The following is an 18,621-nucleotide window of genomic DNA, read 5'->3' on the forward strand; positions in this document are numbered from 1 at the left end:
TTTTTTCTTTCTTTTTTTTTTTTTTTTGCGGGTCTGGGGATGGAACCCAGGGGCATTCGACCTCCAAGCTACACCCCCTGCCCTATTTTTTATTCTTTATTTTGAAACCGGGTCTCACTGAGTTACAGAGGGCCTCACTAAGTAGCTGAGGCTGTCTGTGAATCGCGATCCTCCGGTCTCAGCCTCCTGAATGCTGGGACTACAAGCGTGCGCCACCACGCCAAGCCTAGATTTCTTAATGAGTAGGTGATGTCTAATTGGAATTTTACACTTTGGTTAAAATGCTAAAGTTTATGTTATATATACTCTGTCACCAGTTGTAAAAATGAACACACACACACACACACACACACACACACACACACACACTCTCCAGAGTGACCACAGAAGCCTGAGTTGATATAGAACATCTATCAGCCTAGCTGCTAATCGCCTAAGAAATACACTTTTACTATGTTAAATGACTTGTCACGGTGGTAGATCTTAGCCCATCCTCACTATCAATTATTATATTGTTTTGGTTTACCTAACCTTTCCATAAACCTCCTTTGTGTCAGCCACTGGGGGGCAAAAATTAAAAGTCATGAGCAGCTTTACAAACTGGCAAAGGAAATAAATGTGTAAACCAAAAGATACTGTTCAGCATGATGGTGTCATAACAGAGGTAGATCATGAGCTACAGTGGAACCATGTAATAGAGGTAAATTGTAAGTTACTATGAAAGCACATAATAGGGGAGATTATGTGTTTCGGTGAAAGTGCATAATGGAGGTAGATTATGAGTTACAATAGTAGTACAAAGGCTGGAATGTCCAATTCCATCCTGGGAACTCAGAGAAGCCTACTCAAGAAGGCAAAGCATGAATTAAAATTTAAAAGATGCACCAGCAGTTTGCCAGGTACAGAAAAGGCATTCATTTTGGGTTGATAGAAAACCTCGCCCTCTGTGCGATGATGGAGACCTACAAAATCTTGGCAGGTGGTAGGAAATGGTTGTTATTAGATAATAAAGTATGAAATGATGAATGTTGGAGATGAGACTAAAGCAGTTGGCATGGGTGTGAATTTTGGACTGTCTTCTTTTTTCTTTTTTTTTTTGTGGGTCTGGGGAATGGAACCCAGGGGCATTCGACCACCGAGCTACACCCCCCTGCCCTATTTTTTATTCTTCATTTTGAAACAGGGTCTCACTAAGTTGTGGATGGCCTCACTAAGTAGCTGAGGCTGCCCACAAACCAGGGTCCTCCAGTCTCAGCCTCCCGAATGCGGGGATTGTACAAGTGTGCACCACCACGCCTGGCTTGGACTAAGTCTTGAAGCCAATCCTTTTTAACTTTTCCATTCATGCACAGAAGGAAAATGGAAACAACATGCCGTGCACCTTAGTTTACTACAGCATAGTTAGGGCGTACCTTTTGGGAAGCCCTATGACCAGTTGTAGAGAGTCATTGATGCTACTTAGGCTAAGAAATAATATGATCAGATATACTTCTAAATCACTCATGATTTAGAAGATGGATTAGTATGAAAAATGAGATTGAAGTCAGAAAGATCTGTAAGGGCACAGTAGAAATAATCCAGAGAGATGGTAGGAGCCTAAATCAGAAGAGTGGCCATGAAATTAAAGAATGGTCAGATTCAAGCTATTAAGTAGAATGAAAATGTATGATTGAATGGATATGGAGAGGAAACTCCCAGCCTGAGTGATTGGTAGGGCTTCCAGTAGGCAAGGAGAGAGGGAGAGGGAGGGGAAAGTGTGAAGACAGCAGTCAGTTTGGTTGGGGACTTGTTGAACTCATGTGCCAGTGCAGGTACCTGATGTGTGGTTAAGTATCAGGACTTAAATACGGACTCACATTTTAACCAACTTAAGTATGGACTCAGAGAGAGAGAACTGAAGTGGAGCTAAAGATATGGGGGAATCATGAACAGATACAAGTGACAGTTAAAGCCCAGAGGATGGGTGAGCTGGTTGAGAGAGGGTGTAAGAAATGAAAAGGGCTGTGGGCACTGATGGGACACACAAAGGAAGGAAAGCCTGTGGGAAATAACACTGGCATTTCTTTGATGCATAAAGGGATTTTCTCAATTGACTGAACACTGAGACCCTTTGAAAGAGTGACTCTTCTAATCTTTCTGAATCTGTCTAAATGTCTATAAAGGCACCTGTGAGTATTCCAGAGCCTGGTCCCTTAATACAAGTTGAGGCCTTTGGTAAAAACTGAATGTTTAAACAATTATATCATTTAAGGTAATTTTAACAAAGTCATAATTATAGTTACCCCTAACTTTACTACAGTATTTTGTGCATATCTGTTTATATTTCTACCCCTTCTAAATAGGCTATAAAAATCTCAAGGGCCTCATGTAACAGTGCCTACCTTAGAACCTGGCACGTAGTACACAGTTGATATGTATTTGTGATCAAATATAAATGTGAATTTTAGAACTCAGGTCTAACAGTCTATCCAAGGTTTTCAAATGGAAATATGCTAAACAGGCACGAGACATATGGTTCTAAATGTAGCAGTGCCCCTCACGGTAGCCAACATTATTATCAAGTGATGCATGATGAGAGAATGAATTGGCTAAACCCATATATAGTCACAGATGACTCTCACAAGTGTGGTATTAGAGAAAGAAGACACCTAGGAGAAGGCTGTTTGGACCATTTTTGTGCAGCTATAACAGAACACTCAAGACTGAATATGTTAAAAGGAACAGAGACTTAAAAGAAACTGAGGTCTATTCGAGGCTGGGGAAGTCTGAGGTTGAGAGGCTGAGATCCGGCGAGGTCCTTCTTGCTGTGTCCCATGGCAGGAGGTAGAAGAGCAGGAGGACACGTGCAGTAGAGCGAGGGAAGGGAGCCAAACGCTCTTATCAGGAGTCCACTCTCCCAATAACTCACTCCTTTCCTCACTAAACACATTAATCCACTCACCAGAGTGGAGCCCTCTTGACCTGATCTCCTCTTACAGGTCCTACCTCTCAGCACTGTTTTGCTGATGAGTTTTCCAACATAAACCCTGGGGGGACACACTCAAAGCATAGCAAGTGTGTACTGCACAATTCTGATCACGCCAAGTTCAAAAACAGGCAAAATGAATGCTTAAGTTTTAGAAGTCTGCACAGTGCCTAGCTGTGGGAGGTGCAGTGATGAGAAGGTGGCGCACCAGGGTCTTGGAGGGAACCGAGTGTGTCCCCTTCCTTGGTTCGGGGGCCGTCACGCGAGCATGCTCAGTGCGTGTTCCATCATTCATTGAGTTATGCATTTGTGATCTGTGCCTTTTTCTGTATGGTTGTTATCTTTCCATTCACATTTTTACAAAATAATTATCAGCATGAAACTATAAGATACGGAGAAGCATGGAAGAATAATTTCTACAGTAGATGTGTGACTGTGGCTTTAAGCAAGGAGCCGAGACTCCATTAATCACCTGGCAAGGAAAGGAAAAGAGAGAAGTCAGTGGGTTTCAGAAGGTGCGGGAGACTTGGCTGATTTATAGACTAAAAACTCTCACGGAGTCTGATAGTCCAGCGGTCTAATGGTACTTCAGCCCTTCCCTGTCAGTATGACTTTGCACAAGTTGCTTAACATCTTTGAGCGTCACTTTTCTCATCTGCAAAATGGGGATTAGAAAATGCACACGTTTTAAGCCAGCATGGAGGCTCAGGTTTGTAATCCCAGCACTTGGGAGGCTGAGACAGTTAGGATCAACAGGTTGAAGGAGCGCCCCTACAAGAAGTGAGACTACCAGCAACCTAGCGAGACCGTGTTTCAAAACAAAAAATAGATAGGGCTGGGGATGTAGCTTGGAGGTAGAATGCCCCTGGGTACCATCCCCAGTACCCCCGCCACACACACACAGAGCACACATTTTTGATAAAAAAAAAAGAGTACTTGCAGCTGGGCTCAGCAATCCTAGATTCTGTAATCTCAGTACTTGGGAGGCTGAGCAGGAGGACTGCAGTTTCAAGGACAGCCTCAGCAATTTAGTGAGAGCCTGTTTCAAAATACAAAGGACCTGGGAGTGTAGCTCAGAGGTGGAACACCCCTGGGGTGGGTCAATCCCCACTACACACACACACACACACACACACACACACACACACACAGTCCTTGCTGCCTAGTGTTCTACATGTATTATTTCATTTTATCCTTGCAACAGCTAGATACTAGTATTCCATTTTATAGATGGAGAGGGAGAGAGAGAGAGAGAGAGAGAGAGAGAGAGAGAGAGAGAGAGAGAGAGAGAGAGAAGAGATGCAATCACAATCACTTGTCTGAAGTCACATAGTCACATAGCTGGTATGTGGCCCAGCCAAGACGGGAACCCAGAGCAGGATGACTGCCAAACTCTGCTTTTAACAACTATGAAAATGCTTGATAAAGTTCACCTGAAGGTTAAATGAACCAATGCACTTAATAGTGCGTGGCATAGTTTGAGTATTTCATAAATGGTAATTATTAAACAAGAGCTGAGTAGAAGCCAAATCCCAAAACATAACAAATGTGAAGTTAAAGTGGATTATAGAGTATCATCTAGGGCCATGGCCAAAGCTCAGACATGCTCAGACTCAGAGAATCTATAAACAAAGCGTTCTCAGAGGAGGACAGAGGTTCCCAGGGGGTCAGATATAATTTGTGTAAGGGAGTTACCTTTTGCACTGTGGGAACAGACCAGAGGGTAGAAGAGCAAGAAAGAACTTGGGGAAGTCCTGGCCACTGTGAAGGGAGCTGCCAAGGCCTGCGGGGTGGGGCTGGGGGGCTCCTCCACCCATCGGTGCCTGCAGGAGACCCAGCCTTCCCAGCTCTGGAAGTGGAGGCTGCCAGAGCTTTGCAACCACACAAACTCAGCGTCTTGATTCCCAGGCCAACCTGTTAAATCCAGAGAGAACAGAAACCCTGGAGCACAACTGGGCCCAGACGTTTTTGCCCCAAGTCATTGGTTTTACATGATGCTAGATAATGCCAACATCACTGATGTGTGTGTGTGTGTGTGTGTGTGTGTGTGTGTGTGTGTGTGTGTGTGGCTGGGGATTGAACCCAGGGGTATTCTACCTCTGAGCTACACCCCCAGCCCTATATCTTATTCTCCATTTTGAAATAGGGTCTCACACATTATAGAGGTTACAGAGAGCCTCACTAAGTAGCTGGGGCTGGCCACAAACCCAGATCCTCCTGTCAGCCTCCCAAGTACTGGGATTACAAGCCTACACCACCATGCCCAGCTCTGATTTTTTTATTTTTGGTGGTGGTGTTGGGGACTGAGCCCAGGGGTATTCTGCTTCTAAACTACACCTCCAGCCCTATTTTTAAAATTTTATTTTGGAAACAGGATCTTGCTAAGTTGCTGAGAACCTCAATTAAGTAGCTGATGCTGGCTTTTTTTTTTTTTTTTTTTTTTTTGGTGGTACTGGGGTTCCTGGAAGCCCTTCTACCTCCGGGCTACACTCCCAGACCTATTTTTACATTTTTATTTGGAAACAGGGTCTCCTAAACCAGCGCGCATGGCTGGCTTCGAACCTACGCGATCCTCCTGTCTCTGCCTCCCAAGCGCGGGAATTACAAGCGTGCGCCACCACGCCCGGCGCTGATGCTGGCTTTGAACTATGATCCTTCTGTCTCAGTCATGCAAGTCCTGGGACTACAACACCCTTTTTTCATTCCTCCAGCATCCTTTTCCCCATCTTGCCCCTTTGTTTTCCACTCTGTCTCTGCTAGGAATTGTAAATGGTTCAGTATAATAACTCAAACACCAGTCATGTGAGTTATGGGAAAACTGGTTTGAAGATGAAGATAAATGTATCAGGGATTAGAATGGAAAACTGGCACAAATATTTATTTATTTAGTGTTACTGGGTATTGAACTCAGGGGAATTCTTCCTCTGAGTTACATCTCCAGCCCTATTATTTGTTTGTTTGTTTGTTTTGGTACTTGTGATTGAACCCACAGGCATTCTATCTCCAAGTTACACCCTCAGCCCCGCTTTTATTCCTTACTTAGAAGTAGGGTATAACTAAGTTGCTGAGAGCCTGGCTATGTTGTCAAGGCTGGCTCTAAACCTGGCGATCCTCGGGTCTCAGCCTCCCAAGTGCCAGGACCACGGGGTTCCCCACCACGCCTGGCTCCATCACAGCTTCTTTAGTCAGTTTTTTCATCGCTGTTAACAAAACCCCTGACAAGCACAACATAGAGGGGAAAGGGTGTACTGGGGGCTTCTGAATTCAGAGGTCAATACATGATCAGCTGGCTCTGGAGTAGGAACCAGAGCAGCAGCTCTTTAGAATGTGGAGGAGGAGGAAAACCCATACTCACCTCCTGGCATCCAGGAAGGGGTGAGGGACAGATACAGTCCCCAAGGCCACTCCGCAGTGACCCGCTTCCTCCAGCTATGTCCTGCCTCTCAGCCTGGCAACACTGCCCACACATGTGGTTTGGGGAACACTTTAAATCCAAACCCTAACAACCACTATCCCCGCATAGGGCTTCTTCATCACTCTCAACTGAAACTCCAAACCCATGAAACACTAACTCCCCGTTCCCTCCTTGCCCAGCCACCGGAAACCACAATTTTATTTTGTGTCTCCATGGACTTGACTATGCTCAGCCCCTCTAATAAATAGAACCACACAATATTTGTTCTTTAAGTTTGGTTTATTTTATTTGCAGAATGCCTTTGAGGTTCATCCATGTTGTGGCATGTGTCAGAATTTCCTTCCTTTTTCAGGCTCAGTAATTTTCTGTTGTATGACCTGTACCACATTCTATTTATCTATTCACTCACTGATTGACATTTGGAGTCTTTCCATCTTTTGGTTCTATGAACCAAAAGTATCTATTCAAGTCCTTGTGTTCAATTATTGTGTGTGTGTGTGTGTGTGTGTGTGTGTGTGTGTTTTACTGGGGATTGAACCCAGGGGTATTTTACCTCTGAGCTAACCTCCAGCCCAATTCTATTTTTTATTTTGAAACACAGTCTCGATAATTTGCTGAGGCTGGTCTTAAGCCTGCGATCCTCCTGCCTCAGCCTCTAAGTATTGGGATTACAATGTGCGCCACTGAGTCTGGCCCCTGCTTTCAATTCTTCTGGGTTTATAACCAGAAGTGGAATTGCTGGATCATATTCTATGTGTAATTTTGTGAGGAGTTATCTCTGGTTTTTTACCTTTTTCTTTTTTTCTTTTTTTCTTGTTATATTTCCAGAGTCAGTTCTCATGTATTTGAAGGGTGTTTTTCTGTGCCTCTTAAGTGTACTAGCCTACACTTATCCTAAATAACCTCTCTTTTGCTTATTCTCTCTTTCATTTAACGAGGTTATTTAGCAATACAATCTTAGGTTACACATACTGACTTTTTCCAAAACATAAACATCAGGCTTCGCTGTCTGGAACAAGTAGCCATTCCCCAAGTCATAAGCTGAATTAGTTGAAATAATAAGAATCTAGAACTTGTCTTTTTTAAACAAGAAACAGTCTTTCAAATCAGAACCAACATGTCAGTCTGAGAGGATTCGGGTGAAAAGCAGAAAAAGATAGTTCCTATTTACACATGTGTCTCACACAGACACGTCCGTGACATGCAAACAGTAGTGGAATCCGGGAGTCTAACTGTGCAGTACCTGAAAGTTTCCATCTGCTGACGCAGGAATGGGGAGGACCTTGGACTTTCAATTGTTAATGGGGACACAAAGAACCTACCTCCTCTACTTTCATCTTCCCTCTCAACAGCAGAACCATGGACATGCCGCCCCACCGTGCTTACTGGCACCGTGGGGATAGCATCTATCTCCCTGGAAGATGGAATCCTTCCGGAGGCGAGCAGGTCTCAGAACACTGCGTGATTGCTCAGGTGGAAGCCAAGCTCTTTCACACCTAATCAACAAATCCTGCCCATTCCCTCTCCTAGCCACCGCAATCTTCTCTCCCTTCTCCTCTCCCTGGGGTCAGAACTGCCTCTGGACCCCTGCAATGGGCAGTGAGCTGGTCTCTCCTTATTCCTGGTCTCACTTTATTCCCGTCTCACCGGGGTGGGAATCCAGTTCTTACCAGCTCAGTGGCTTCCTTGGCAAAGCCCTGAAGTATCGCTGCTCAAGGGAGAACTTGACCTACTGCCCACCTCTCCTGAGTGGAGCTGCGGCAGAGCCAGGCCTTCTGACCCTGTAGTGTGGTCCAAATTTTTAATATCAGCCTACACACTTTTGCTTGTTTAGCTGAGATGGGAGAATGGATATGGCTGATGTCACTCATATATCAAGATCAGCAGAGGAGAGCAAGACAGCGAAAGGGAATAAACTGCAAGACGGAAGTCATCCCACCCCGGGTACGCTCAGTCCCGCTGGGCCACACCAGTGTGGGCCCTGTTTTCTTCTCTCTTTTTGAGGATGGTGTGGAACACCGAGTAGTCGGGGCACTGCTTTCTCAAATCAACACACTTCTGTCTTCTTTACCACATTTCCTAGCCATTACCTCAAACACTGGAAGAGAGGTAAAGCAAGAGAGAAGACTTCAGACCTCCTGCCACATCTAATCCCTAGGTGCCACTGTGAAACTGCACTTGACTTTCTGGATGTTTAGAGAAGCGTCTTGGTTCTTGGTTCGTGATCATGAGCTACCTGCCACACTCATGCTCCCTCTCTGCAACAAGAACCATTGCCTTTTTTTTTGTAAGCAGTTTTGAATTCTTTTTCAGAGAAAGCAAGGATAAATATTAATCAAGTTACAGTTCAAGTGACCATTTGTCCCAGTTTGCCTAGGACAATCCCAGTTTATGCCTATTGCCCTGCATAATTTTTAAAAGACCCCCCCCCCATTTTCTTTTGCAGTACTGGGGATTGAACCCCGAGCCATTCTACCTCTCAGCTATGCTCCCAGCCCTATTTTGTTTTTTATTTTGAGACAGGGTCTCACTAAGTTGGAGCCTCGATAAGTTGCTGAGGCTAAAGTCGGGCATGGTGGCACACGCTTGTGATCCCAGCATGTGGGAGGCGGAGACAGGAGGATCGTGGTTCATGGACAGCTTCAGCTACTTAGTGAGGCAACTCAGACCCTGTTTCAAAATAAAAAAAATAAGGGGGTGTAAATCAGAGGTAAAATAGCCCTGGATTCCATCCCCAATACTGGAAAAAAAAAAAGTTGCTGAGGCTGGCCTCAAACCTGCAATCCTCCTGGTCAACCTCCCAAGTACTGGGATTACAAGTGTGTGCACCACCAGGCCTGGCTAAGAGTTCCCCATTTTAATGAAAACAAACAAAAATTCTAGTTTGGAAGATAAATTTCACGCTTCCCTTAAGGTAAAAATTACATCTTGGTTTTCCAGTAGACTGTCTTCCAGGAGCTGCTAAGCTTTTGCTCATATTCTTGTATTTTATTTGCAGAAAACTCTGCAAAGTAAGAAGAGACACATTTCCTCTCTGCTAAATAAAGGAGGCAATCAAGACTCCAGGAGGTGCAGTGGAGACTACCTGAGATCTCCCGCTCAGACCAGAACCTAGGATCCTTGACCTCAAGTCCAGTACTGGCTGTTTGGACCGGTGTATGCAGAAGTGTCAAGAATTGCTTGCTTGGCCCTCTGCTTGGGGACTGAGCTCAGAATAGTTCAGATACATTCATCCTAGCCGAGTCGGCCCTCACACGTTCAAAGCAAAGGGTTGAAAAAAGAAGTATGTAAACATAAAGAGGCTGCCGTGAGTCCTGGGGCGAAATGATATATAGCTTCGATTTTGCTGGGTCAGATAAGCTCTCCCATGCAACCAAATTAGGTACACTCAACTAATGGAAAAAAAAAAGAAATGCAAAAAAGTTCAATAATGTGTGTTGTATTACTGGGAAGAACGTCTAAACGAGTTCTGCTCCGTCTGATATATCTCCCTGGGACTTCGCACTACTTTTTATTTTTCAAAACTTCCAAACCCCAGTAAAATTCTACCCTTCCTTGGATATGTGGCAACAGACAACAAAACAAAAACAAAACGACAGACAACAACAACAACAAACCCTCGATTTCTTAAAAACGGGCACAGTGTTTTGTAAAGTCTCCGGGGGTATTTTAGAGGTGCACACCAATATCCAAACACCCAACCTCTGACTCTCAAGAGAAGGCCACCAGGACCCGTGGCGCCGGGGCTGGGAACCCAGGGTCCCTCCCTGTCTGTGCAGACAGAGAAGGGGACCACTGTGCCTGGCCGAGGATGGCTCCAGGCCGCTGGCCGTCTGGCCTCACCGCAGCCCAGGGATGGGCACTGCAGCCTGGATCTCCCCCACGGACAGGAGGCGCGGGGAGCGGACGGCGAGAGGGCAGCGGAGGACAGGCGCGCGGTCCCCGGGGAGCGGAGGGGGAGGGGCGGGCCGGGCGCGCGCGCATGCGCCGTGCGCCGCCGCCGGCCGGAAGAGCGGGGCAGCGCGGCGGCTGCAGCTCACGCCAGACGGCGCGCCAGCCGCCAGGAGAGCGCGGGCAGACGGCGCGATGGGGCCCCAGAAGAGCGCCCGGGAGCCCGCCAAGCCGGGGGAAGCGGAGCTGCCGCTGGCCGTCCGCGCGCCCGCGGGCGAGGAGCCGGCGGACGCCGAGGCGGCGGGGGCTGCAGGCGGCGGCAGGTGCGGGCTCTGCGGGTCCTCGCCGTGCGGCTCGCGCGCGGAGCCGGGTGAGTGCGGCCGGGCGCGGGGCCAGCCGGGGGCCGCGCGGGCGCGGGCGGGCTGGGGTCTCCGCCGCCGGGGATGCCCACCCTGCCCGCGCCCCGGCAGCCGTCGAGCTGTCACCTGGGGGCGGGGGCTGCAAAGTGAGCCAGGAGGACTCGAGAAAGTTTCGGAGCGTGTTCGCCACCCGTTGGGGATTCCCAGGCTGCTCCCGTTATTAGTGTCGCTGGCAGAGCCCGGGAGTCAGGTTGCAGCTCGGCGCGCCCTCCCCGGAGTCGAAGGTGGGAGGCCGCCGAGAGAGCCCGGCCGAGGTGGAAGCCGACTCTGAAAACTCGCCGTGGTGGTCAACGGAGCTCCCCAAAGAGGAAGTTGGAAAGCATCTGCCCCGGAATAGTGTTGGCCCCAGAGTCCTAGAATCTTGGAAAGGCAGAGTTGAGTGGGAACACTAGTTCTTAACCTTTTGGGGATAGGAGGACTTTTTTTAAAGTAACTTTTAAGCAAAAACAAGCATACCATGCTTTGGGAGGAGTCCCTGGTCCCATCCCCCGTGAAGAACCCTTGGTCTTGTTCAAACCCCTCCTCTAACCAAGAAGGGTTTCGGGGGGGCGGGAGATCGGCGGTTATTCGCATCTCCCAAGATCTGGCTCCCGTGAGTGATATAGGGCAGGTTGGGGCAGCACCAGGGTTAGGATCCCAGCTTGCCAGACCTAGCTTAGAGCCCTTTGCACAAAAACAAGCTCTTCAGAAAAACAGGGAAGATCTCTGAAGCTAAAGCAACAACACTGTTGGCACCACCTCATCCTCTGGACCTCCTCCCATAAATGTGACCTGGGATTTCTATGCCTCTTCCCACCTCGATTTTTTTCTCCTTCCTGTCTGCACTTTGTCCACTTTAGAGAGACAAGCTGTAGGAAGATTATTTGTGCTCCATTTCTGCCCTAAATGCTAACAGAAATGATCAGACATCTGCATGTTTATGCTCCAGAGCAGGGCTTACCCTAAGCTGGCTGACCAGATGTGTAGTGAGTTTCTCACCTTGTCATCTTAGGGCTAAATCGCATAAGTCCCAAGTTGGCCCTTGCAAACTCTTAAAAGTTTCCCCTTTGCAAATGAACAAGGAGTCCTGTATACACTCAGGTGGCACACAGCAAAGTGACAGACCTGTATGAGTGCACCTAAGACTCTTGTGGTATCTTTTAACTTCAAAGGAAGTTAACAGTAAGACTTAGTAATAGTTATTTAAGGTGATCAAATAACATTCTAGAGAAAAAAAATTGCCATAAAACACTAAATCATTGTGTTGTTACCACTGAACTTTTTAACAGCCTCATTTTGACTCTTGATCTAAGTGACTGAATTCAGGGACATTCTACCTCTGAAATACAACCCTTGCCCCCCTCTTTAAAAAAAATATATTTTTTGAAACAAGTTCTCACTAAGTGGCTAAGGGTTTTGGTAAGTTGCTGAGGCTGGCTTTGAACCTGCGATCTTCCAGCCTCGGCCACCCAAGTGCTGGGATTATAGGCATGTGACACCATGCCCAGCTCTAAGTGGTTATCTTAATTAACAAAGCTCAATTTCAAGTGCAAGTTGGAATGGCTACCCATTTTTCTTACATTTTTGGATGACCTTAACAGATGATGCGCGTCGGTCTCAAGACATCTATTTGTTTGCTTCAAGAACAGTATAGATCTTAGGCTGAAGCGAGGAGTTGTCTGAGCCCTGTGCCTCAGTCAGTCCTCCTGGGAGGAAATAGTTCTCTAGCCCAGCAGTAGGACTCAAACCAGCAGTGCTCTATAAGTTTCTGAGGATCTATTTCAGTAGGTCTGAGGTGGGATTGGGGAACTGAATTTTTGCTTGTATGTGTATGGTACTAAGGATTGAACCCAGGAGTATTCTACCTCTGTGCTACACCCACAAGCCTATTTTTTATTCTTTTTTTTTTTTTTTGAAACAGGGTCTCACTAAACTGCCAATAGCCTCACTAAGTAGCTGAGGCTGGCCACAAACCTACAATTCTGTCTCAGCCTCCCAAGTACTGGGATTACAAATGTGTTCCACCACTCCTGGCTTATTTTATTTTGAAACAGGGTCTCACTAGGTTGAGAATCTCACTGCCTGCTGAAACTGTTCTCGAACCTGTGATCTTCCTATCTCAGCCTCCCAAGTACTGGGATTATAGACATGTACACCATGCCCAGCTTGGAACTGATTTTTTTTTTTGGGGGGGGAGTCCTGGGTATTGAACCCAAGGGCATTCTATCTTTGAGCTACACCCGCAGCTCTGTTTTTATTATTTATTTGGAAACAGGGTCCTACTAAGTTGTGGAGGGCCTCATTAAGTAGCTGAGGCTGGCCATGAACCTTTGATCTCATTTCTCAGCCTCTCAAATACTGTATTTATAAGCGTGTATCACTACGCCTGGCTAAAAACTGAGTTTTAAGAAATTACTCCAGTGATTCTAATGCTCAACCAGGTTTATAAATCACCAGCTCAAAGCAGAGGTTAGAACAGCTGAGCAAGTTTTCAGTTTTCTTCAGGAAACTGCAGATGGCCACTTAATGTGAGTTGCCACACTCTTAGGTCTGACTGCAGTGGGATGTGAACTCAGAAATCCGTTGCATGAGCAAAAATGCCTTTGGATTGTCCATGCTTTGGCTTCTCTCCATTGATAGAATTGAAATGATTGTCCAGTCAGATGCTAAGGTTTGCCTGCGTAGAACCATTTCTCACCCTCAATAACATATCAAGATCAGTTAGGCCTTTCTAATATCGCCTGTCCCAGTCAATAAATATGAGCTTTAAGTATGTATAACACCTCCCAAAAAATATGTATATGAGCTACATCCCTTAGACCGTTTTATTTTTTATTTCAAAACAGGGTCTCATCAGGTTGCTGGGTATCTTGTTAAGTTGGTGAGGCTGATCTCAAACCTGCAATCCTGTGTCTCAACCTCTCAAATACTAAGATTACAGACATGTGCTACCATACCCAGCTGTAAAATTACATTTTAAGGGAGTTAAAATACCATATTAAGTTGAGATATTCCAGGAGAAAAATTAGCATGTTTAGATTGGAGGACATCCTTGAATTATAGACCAGGGAGATGTTTTCTGTCCTTGACCTTCTCATTCTGTTCTGTCTGAGGGTGGAGGTTCTATGTATGGGATGGTTTTCTTTTAAGAAAAACTGTTTTATTTGGACTTGAATACTGAAATTTCAGAAGCCAAATTCTAGGGTTAACCACAGCCAAGGCATGTATTTTGTGGTGCTTTACTTAGAAGTCTTCTGAAGCTTCCTTCTCACGGCCTGGGTGGGTTAAATGCAGTTCATTTCTGCTGTATCTGAGCACATAGTTACAGGACAGGACTTGGAGGTTTCTGGCACCTATAACAGGGTGACATCTGCTAGCTCCAAAGTGGACTATCCAGTTGTGCACCTGGAACAGGAAGAGGTGGAGGTCCAGGGGGAGAGTGGCAGCTTTGGCTACAAAGGTCAGGCCAAAGAGTGTCCCTGGAAAGACCACACCATCACACTTTGATCATGGCTTTTAGAGCCACTTGTGGGCAAAGGTGTCTAACTGACATGAGGATGTTGAAATGTATTACCTGGTTTTTACATTTATCAGAAGAGGGCATTTTTTAAACCACATTATTAAGCAATATTGTTCTATAGCTGAATAACACATTGTACCTTCCTAGATTGGAATAATAAGCCCAGTTTTCCAACAATTGCACACAAAGCCATCAGTTGCACTGTGCTCTTAACTGACAAGCAGTTGTGTTTCTTTCTTGTCCTCTCCTTGTTTTTGTATTAGTTAAAAGAAAGAAAAAGGACAAGAAAGGAATGTATTCCTCAGTGTGTGGCCTATCTTTGGGGGAGCGCTCTACCTACCCCGCCGGATTGAGAGTGAAATCAAGTTCTACTCCTGTAGCAGGAAACTAATTAATAGGAAGTGGCTAAACACAAGTTTAATGCCCACACAGATTGTCATGCATGGATGGAATACTTGATACTCCATCTGGACCAGGAATCTAGACAGGATTCCTGGTCCAGATGGAGTCAAGAAGTAAGGATTAGATGAAGCAATTCTGGGCAGAGGTCTTGGGAATCAGAGGACTAGGCGGCTCTTACCCTCAACTGGGAAGATGAACCGTGAAAAGTTAAGACAGGATTAACAGTTTAGGATTATACTTCCCACGTTATATTGCCTAGAATGTTAGGTTCTTGAGTCTTTCTGTAGAGTTCTCTCATATTCTTTCATTCGCCAAGTATTTGCTCAGGGTCTTCCAGGCACGGACAAGATAGCTGAGCTCCCAGCCCTGGAAGAGCTCACAGGCTCAAGGGAAAAGTCTGGTCATCAACAAATGACAAGATAATGCAGTCATTAACCATTTTCTAGAAAAGAACACTTTCTTATAAAGCCAAGTATACCAATGAGATGGTGGACGATGTTATCAGTGGGAAGTATTTTCCACTTCCGTCTTCACAAGTGTTTCTTAAAGATTTCTCTCACTGTCTTGGCAGGCTTTCTGCTTTGTCTTGACTTATAAGCCAAAGGAAATCCATTTTATAGGGTGGAATAGCATTTAAAAATGGCTCCGATTGTTATTCTTGTCTATAGGTTCTTCATAATTGATGGGGGAAGCGATATAGGTCCAGAAGGTAGATATGCATAGGAGGTAATATTTGTAGTCGGTTAGCCATTGACATGGTTCCTGTTTTTGTTGTTGTTGTTGTTGTTGTTTTTCAGTTTCTAAGTGAAAATGATAAAAATGTACACTTGGAGTAAGGACTAACCGGAATTTAATCTTTTTCAGAAGCCAAGAAGAAAGCACCCTGTCCTGGACTTGGCTTGTTTTACACATTAGTGTCTGCCTTCCTTTTCTCATTGGGCTCTTTATTTGTTAAAAAAGTGCAAGACGTCCATGCTGTAGAAATTAGTGCATTTCGATGTTTGTTCCAAATGCTAGTTGTTATTCCTTGCTTAATATACAGAAAGTAAGTATTTCATAACTGCAAAATAGAAGATGTTAATAAATGTGTATACATCTTTTGAGCTGCCTTAATTATTTTCTCTATAGTATGTGCTTTATCATAGATTTACCATTTACTCTACCCTTTGGTTCTGTTGAGCAGTCACAAGGATCTCCCCACATAAAATATGACCATAATCACATATCACAAGCCCGAAATAGAGGAGAAGGAGATGCAGTTATTTACCACCACTGCCCCCTTTGAAAACAAAGCTTTCCTTGTATAATTCCTCTATCTTGTACCACCCTCCCTTCTTTCCTTTGGCATAACTAGTATTTGGAAGAAAGAAAAGGAAAGGAAAAGAAGTAGTGGTGTCTCTGAGCATCAGAGAATTCTTTAAGTAAAACAGGCTCTTCTTTACCAGGGTGGACAGAGGCTATCGGATAACCTTGAACAAGGTCTTTTGGGCCACTTTCATGTTTAGTTCCCTTCTCTGTGACCTGAACACAATGATACCCATAGTCCTTTGCCCTGTAAAGTGGGCTGCAAGAGTCCAATAATTTCTACTTGAGGTCAGAGTGGTTCTTGTAGGATAGAGAAATATATGAGGTCTATCTTTATTTTCCCTTTACTGTATTCTTCCCCACCCCAACCCTTCCTTGCCTTCCCTGTGGACTTTCTCCCTTTCCCTGGGGTTAAAATTATGCCTCCCATTGCCAATATAATCTACACACACCCTAGTGTTTTAAAACCCCAGGAGGGAGTCCAGCTGGATCCCTAGTGGCTGCCCAGCTCTCCCTGTCTTTGGGCAAATATGCTTAAACCCCAAAGTAAACGCTTCGAGTCAGGCGTAGTGGTGTATACTTGTAATTCCAGCACTTGGGAGGCTGAGACAGGAGGATCCAGCTTCATGGACAGCCTCAGGTACTTAGTGAGGCCCTTTGCAACTCAGTGAGACCATGTTTCGAAATAAAGGAAAAAATAATAGGTCTGGGGTTATAGCTTGGAGGTAGAATGCCCCTTGGTTCCATTCCCAGTACCACCAAAAAAAAAAAAAAATTAAAGGTTTCGGTCACTTGCCACCTTGATCATCTTGTGTCTCAGCATGACACATACTCACGTAGAATATTTCACTCCATATCCTGATGCATTGGTGGGAAATGTGAGAATTAAAATCCTTGGCCCTAATCTGTTTTGACACATCTTATGTTTTACTATCATGGAAGAGTCCTAGCGTTTCAAAATATGGGTCAAAGGTGACCACACTTTGATTTCTAACCCCAGATGTTCAGGATTGTCTGCCAGGCCTAGATGGTACCCTGACGAAGTCTGTTCCTCGCACAGATCAGCAGGTTGTGCCTAGCGAATGATTTACGAGAGTAGGTGCTTAGTAAATATTTAACTGGAAAAAATATTCAATAGAAGTAATTGTACTTATCCAAAAGTACTACATGTGCTTTTTCAATGTATCATAACCCTTTCCTCATGAGAACAATAAAAAGTTACCTCAAATTCAGTGGCTAAAACAAATTTTAGCATTGCTTCAGCTATTATAGAAAACACTCATGAGATTTAGAATGCACATTAGCCAAGATCAAATTTCTTCATATAGTGCTACTAAGTCTTGAAATTGTACTCATTACAAAAATTACACATTTATCTCAGAGAATATTTGGAGAAAATAAGGAAAATTATGTGAGCCTACCTGTTAAGGTATAACTACTATTAACACCTAGTTTGTTTTCCTTTTTTTTTTTCACAAGCATATAAAGTATATATGCCTGGGGAAAATAATATTTATATTTACTGACTTATTTTACTGTTTATGAGATTATTGTTTGCTATCTTTGCTTATCCTGTGAACACTCTTAATGTCAGTAGTTGTACTTAGAACACATTATTTTTTAAAGGTGTATACTATTTGGTGGCAGATATTATAGTTCATTTACTATTCCCTTTTTTTATATTTAGTGCTTTTGAAATGTTTAAACATCTTAAGAACAAATACCAAGTTCATTGAATGTGCATTTCTTCATTTGAATTTACAGAACTGGGTTTATAGGCCCAAAAGGTCAACGAATTTTCCTCATTCTCAGAGGAGTCCTTGGTTCTACCGCCATGATCCTTTTATACTATGCTTTCCAGACAACCTCCCTCGCAGACGCCACAGTTATCACGTTTAGCTCTCCAGTGTTTACGTCTCTATTTGCTTGGATATTTCTCAAGGAAAAGTGTAGCCCTTGGGACGGTTTGTTCACCTTGTTCACAATCACTGGAGTGATCCTTATCGTGAGACCACCATTTTTGTTTGGTTCCAACTCTTCAGGGAATGAAGAAAGCTATTCAGTCCACCTTAAGGGAACGTTCGCGGCAATCGGACATGCCGTGTTTGCTGCTGTGACTCTAGTTATCATAAGAAAAATGGGAAAATCTGTGGACTACTTTATAGGCATTTGGTATTATGTCGTAATTGGCCTTATTGAAAGCGTCATCGTCCTCTTCATTTTAGGAGAATGGAGCCTGCCTTACTGTGGGTGGGACAGGCTGTTTCTCATACTCATTGGGCTGTTCGGTTTGGGGGGTCAGGTATTTCTCACAAAAGCACTTCAAATTGAAAAAGCAGGACTCGTGGCAATAACGAAGACAATGGATGTGGTCTTTGCTTTTATCTTTCAGATCATTTTCTTTAACGATATACCAAGCTGGTGGACAGTGGGGGGTGCTCTCTGCGTAGTAGCCAGTAGTACTGGAGCAGCCATTCGTAAATGGCTGCAGACTTCCAAATGAATCACCGTGACTGAAAATCTATCTATATTTTTTTCTCAAGTATACCATCATCTAGTTCAAACACCACATACACGCGCACACACACACACACACACACCCTGGAAAATCTGCATTTATTGATTGCTTATACTTAATAAATTTCATAAATAAAGTACCGTATTTGGATATGGAATGTCTTTAATTAGTTAAGAATAGCTAGCCTGTTTGGTTTAACAATATTTT

The 18,621-nt window shown here is 44.6% G+C and overlaps 1 protein-coding gene across 1 annotated transcript; it reads left to right on the top strand.

Annotated features, from left to right (window-relative positions):
• Nucleotides 1-10,235: 10,235 nt before the first annotated feature.
• On the top strand, nt 10,236-18,399 carry SLC35G1 (solute carrier family 35 member G1; the record flags this gene model as incomplete). Its single annotated transcript, XM_080694837.1, has 3 exons — nt 10,236-10,641; nt 15,456-15,636; nt 17,661-18,399. 3 exons carry the CDS (start codon nt 10,236-10,238, stop codon nt 18,397-18,399), a joined length of 1,326 nt encoding a protein of 441 aa, XP_080550963.1.
• Nucleotides 18,400-18,621: the final 222 nt, after the last annotated feature.

This window comes from Muscardinus avellanarius (genome assembly GCF_963383645.1).
Source record: "Muscardinus avellanarius genome assembly, chromosome: 4".
Lineage (NCBI taxonomy): Eukaryota > Metazoa > Chordata > Mammalia > Rodentia > Gliridae > Muscardinus > Muscardinus avellanarius.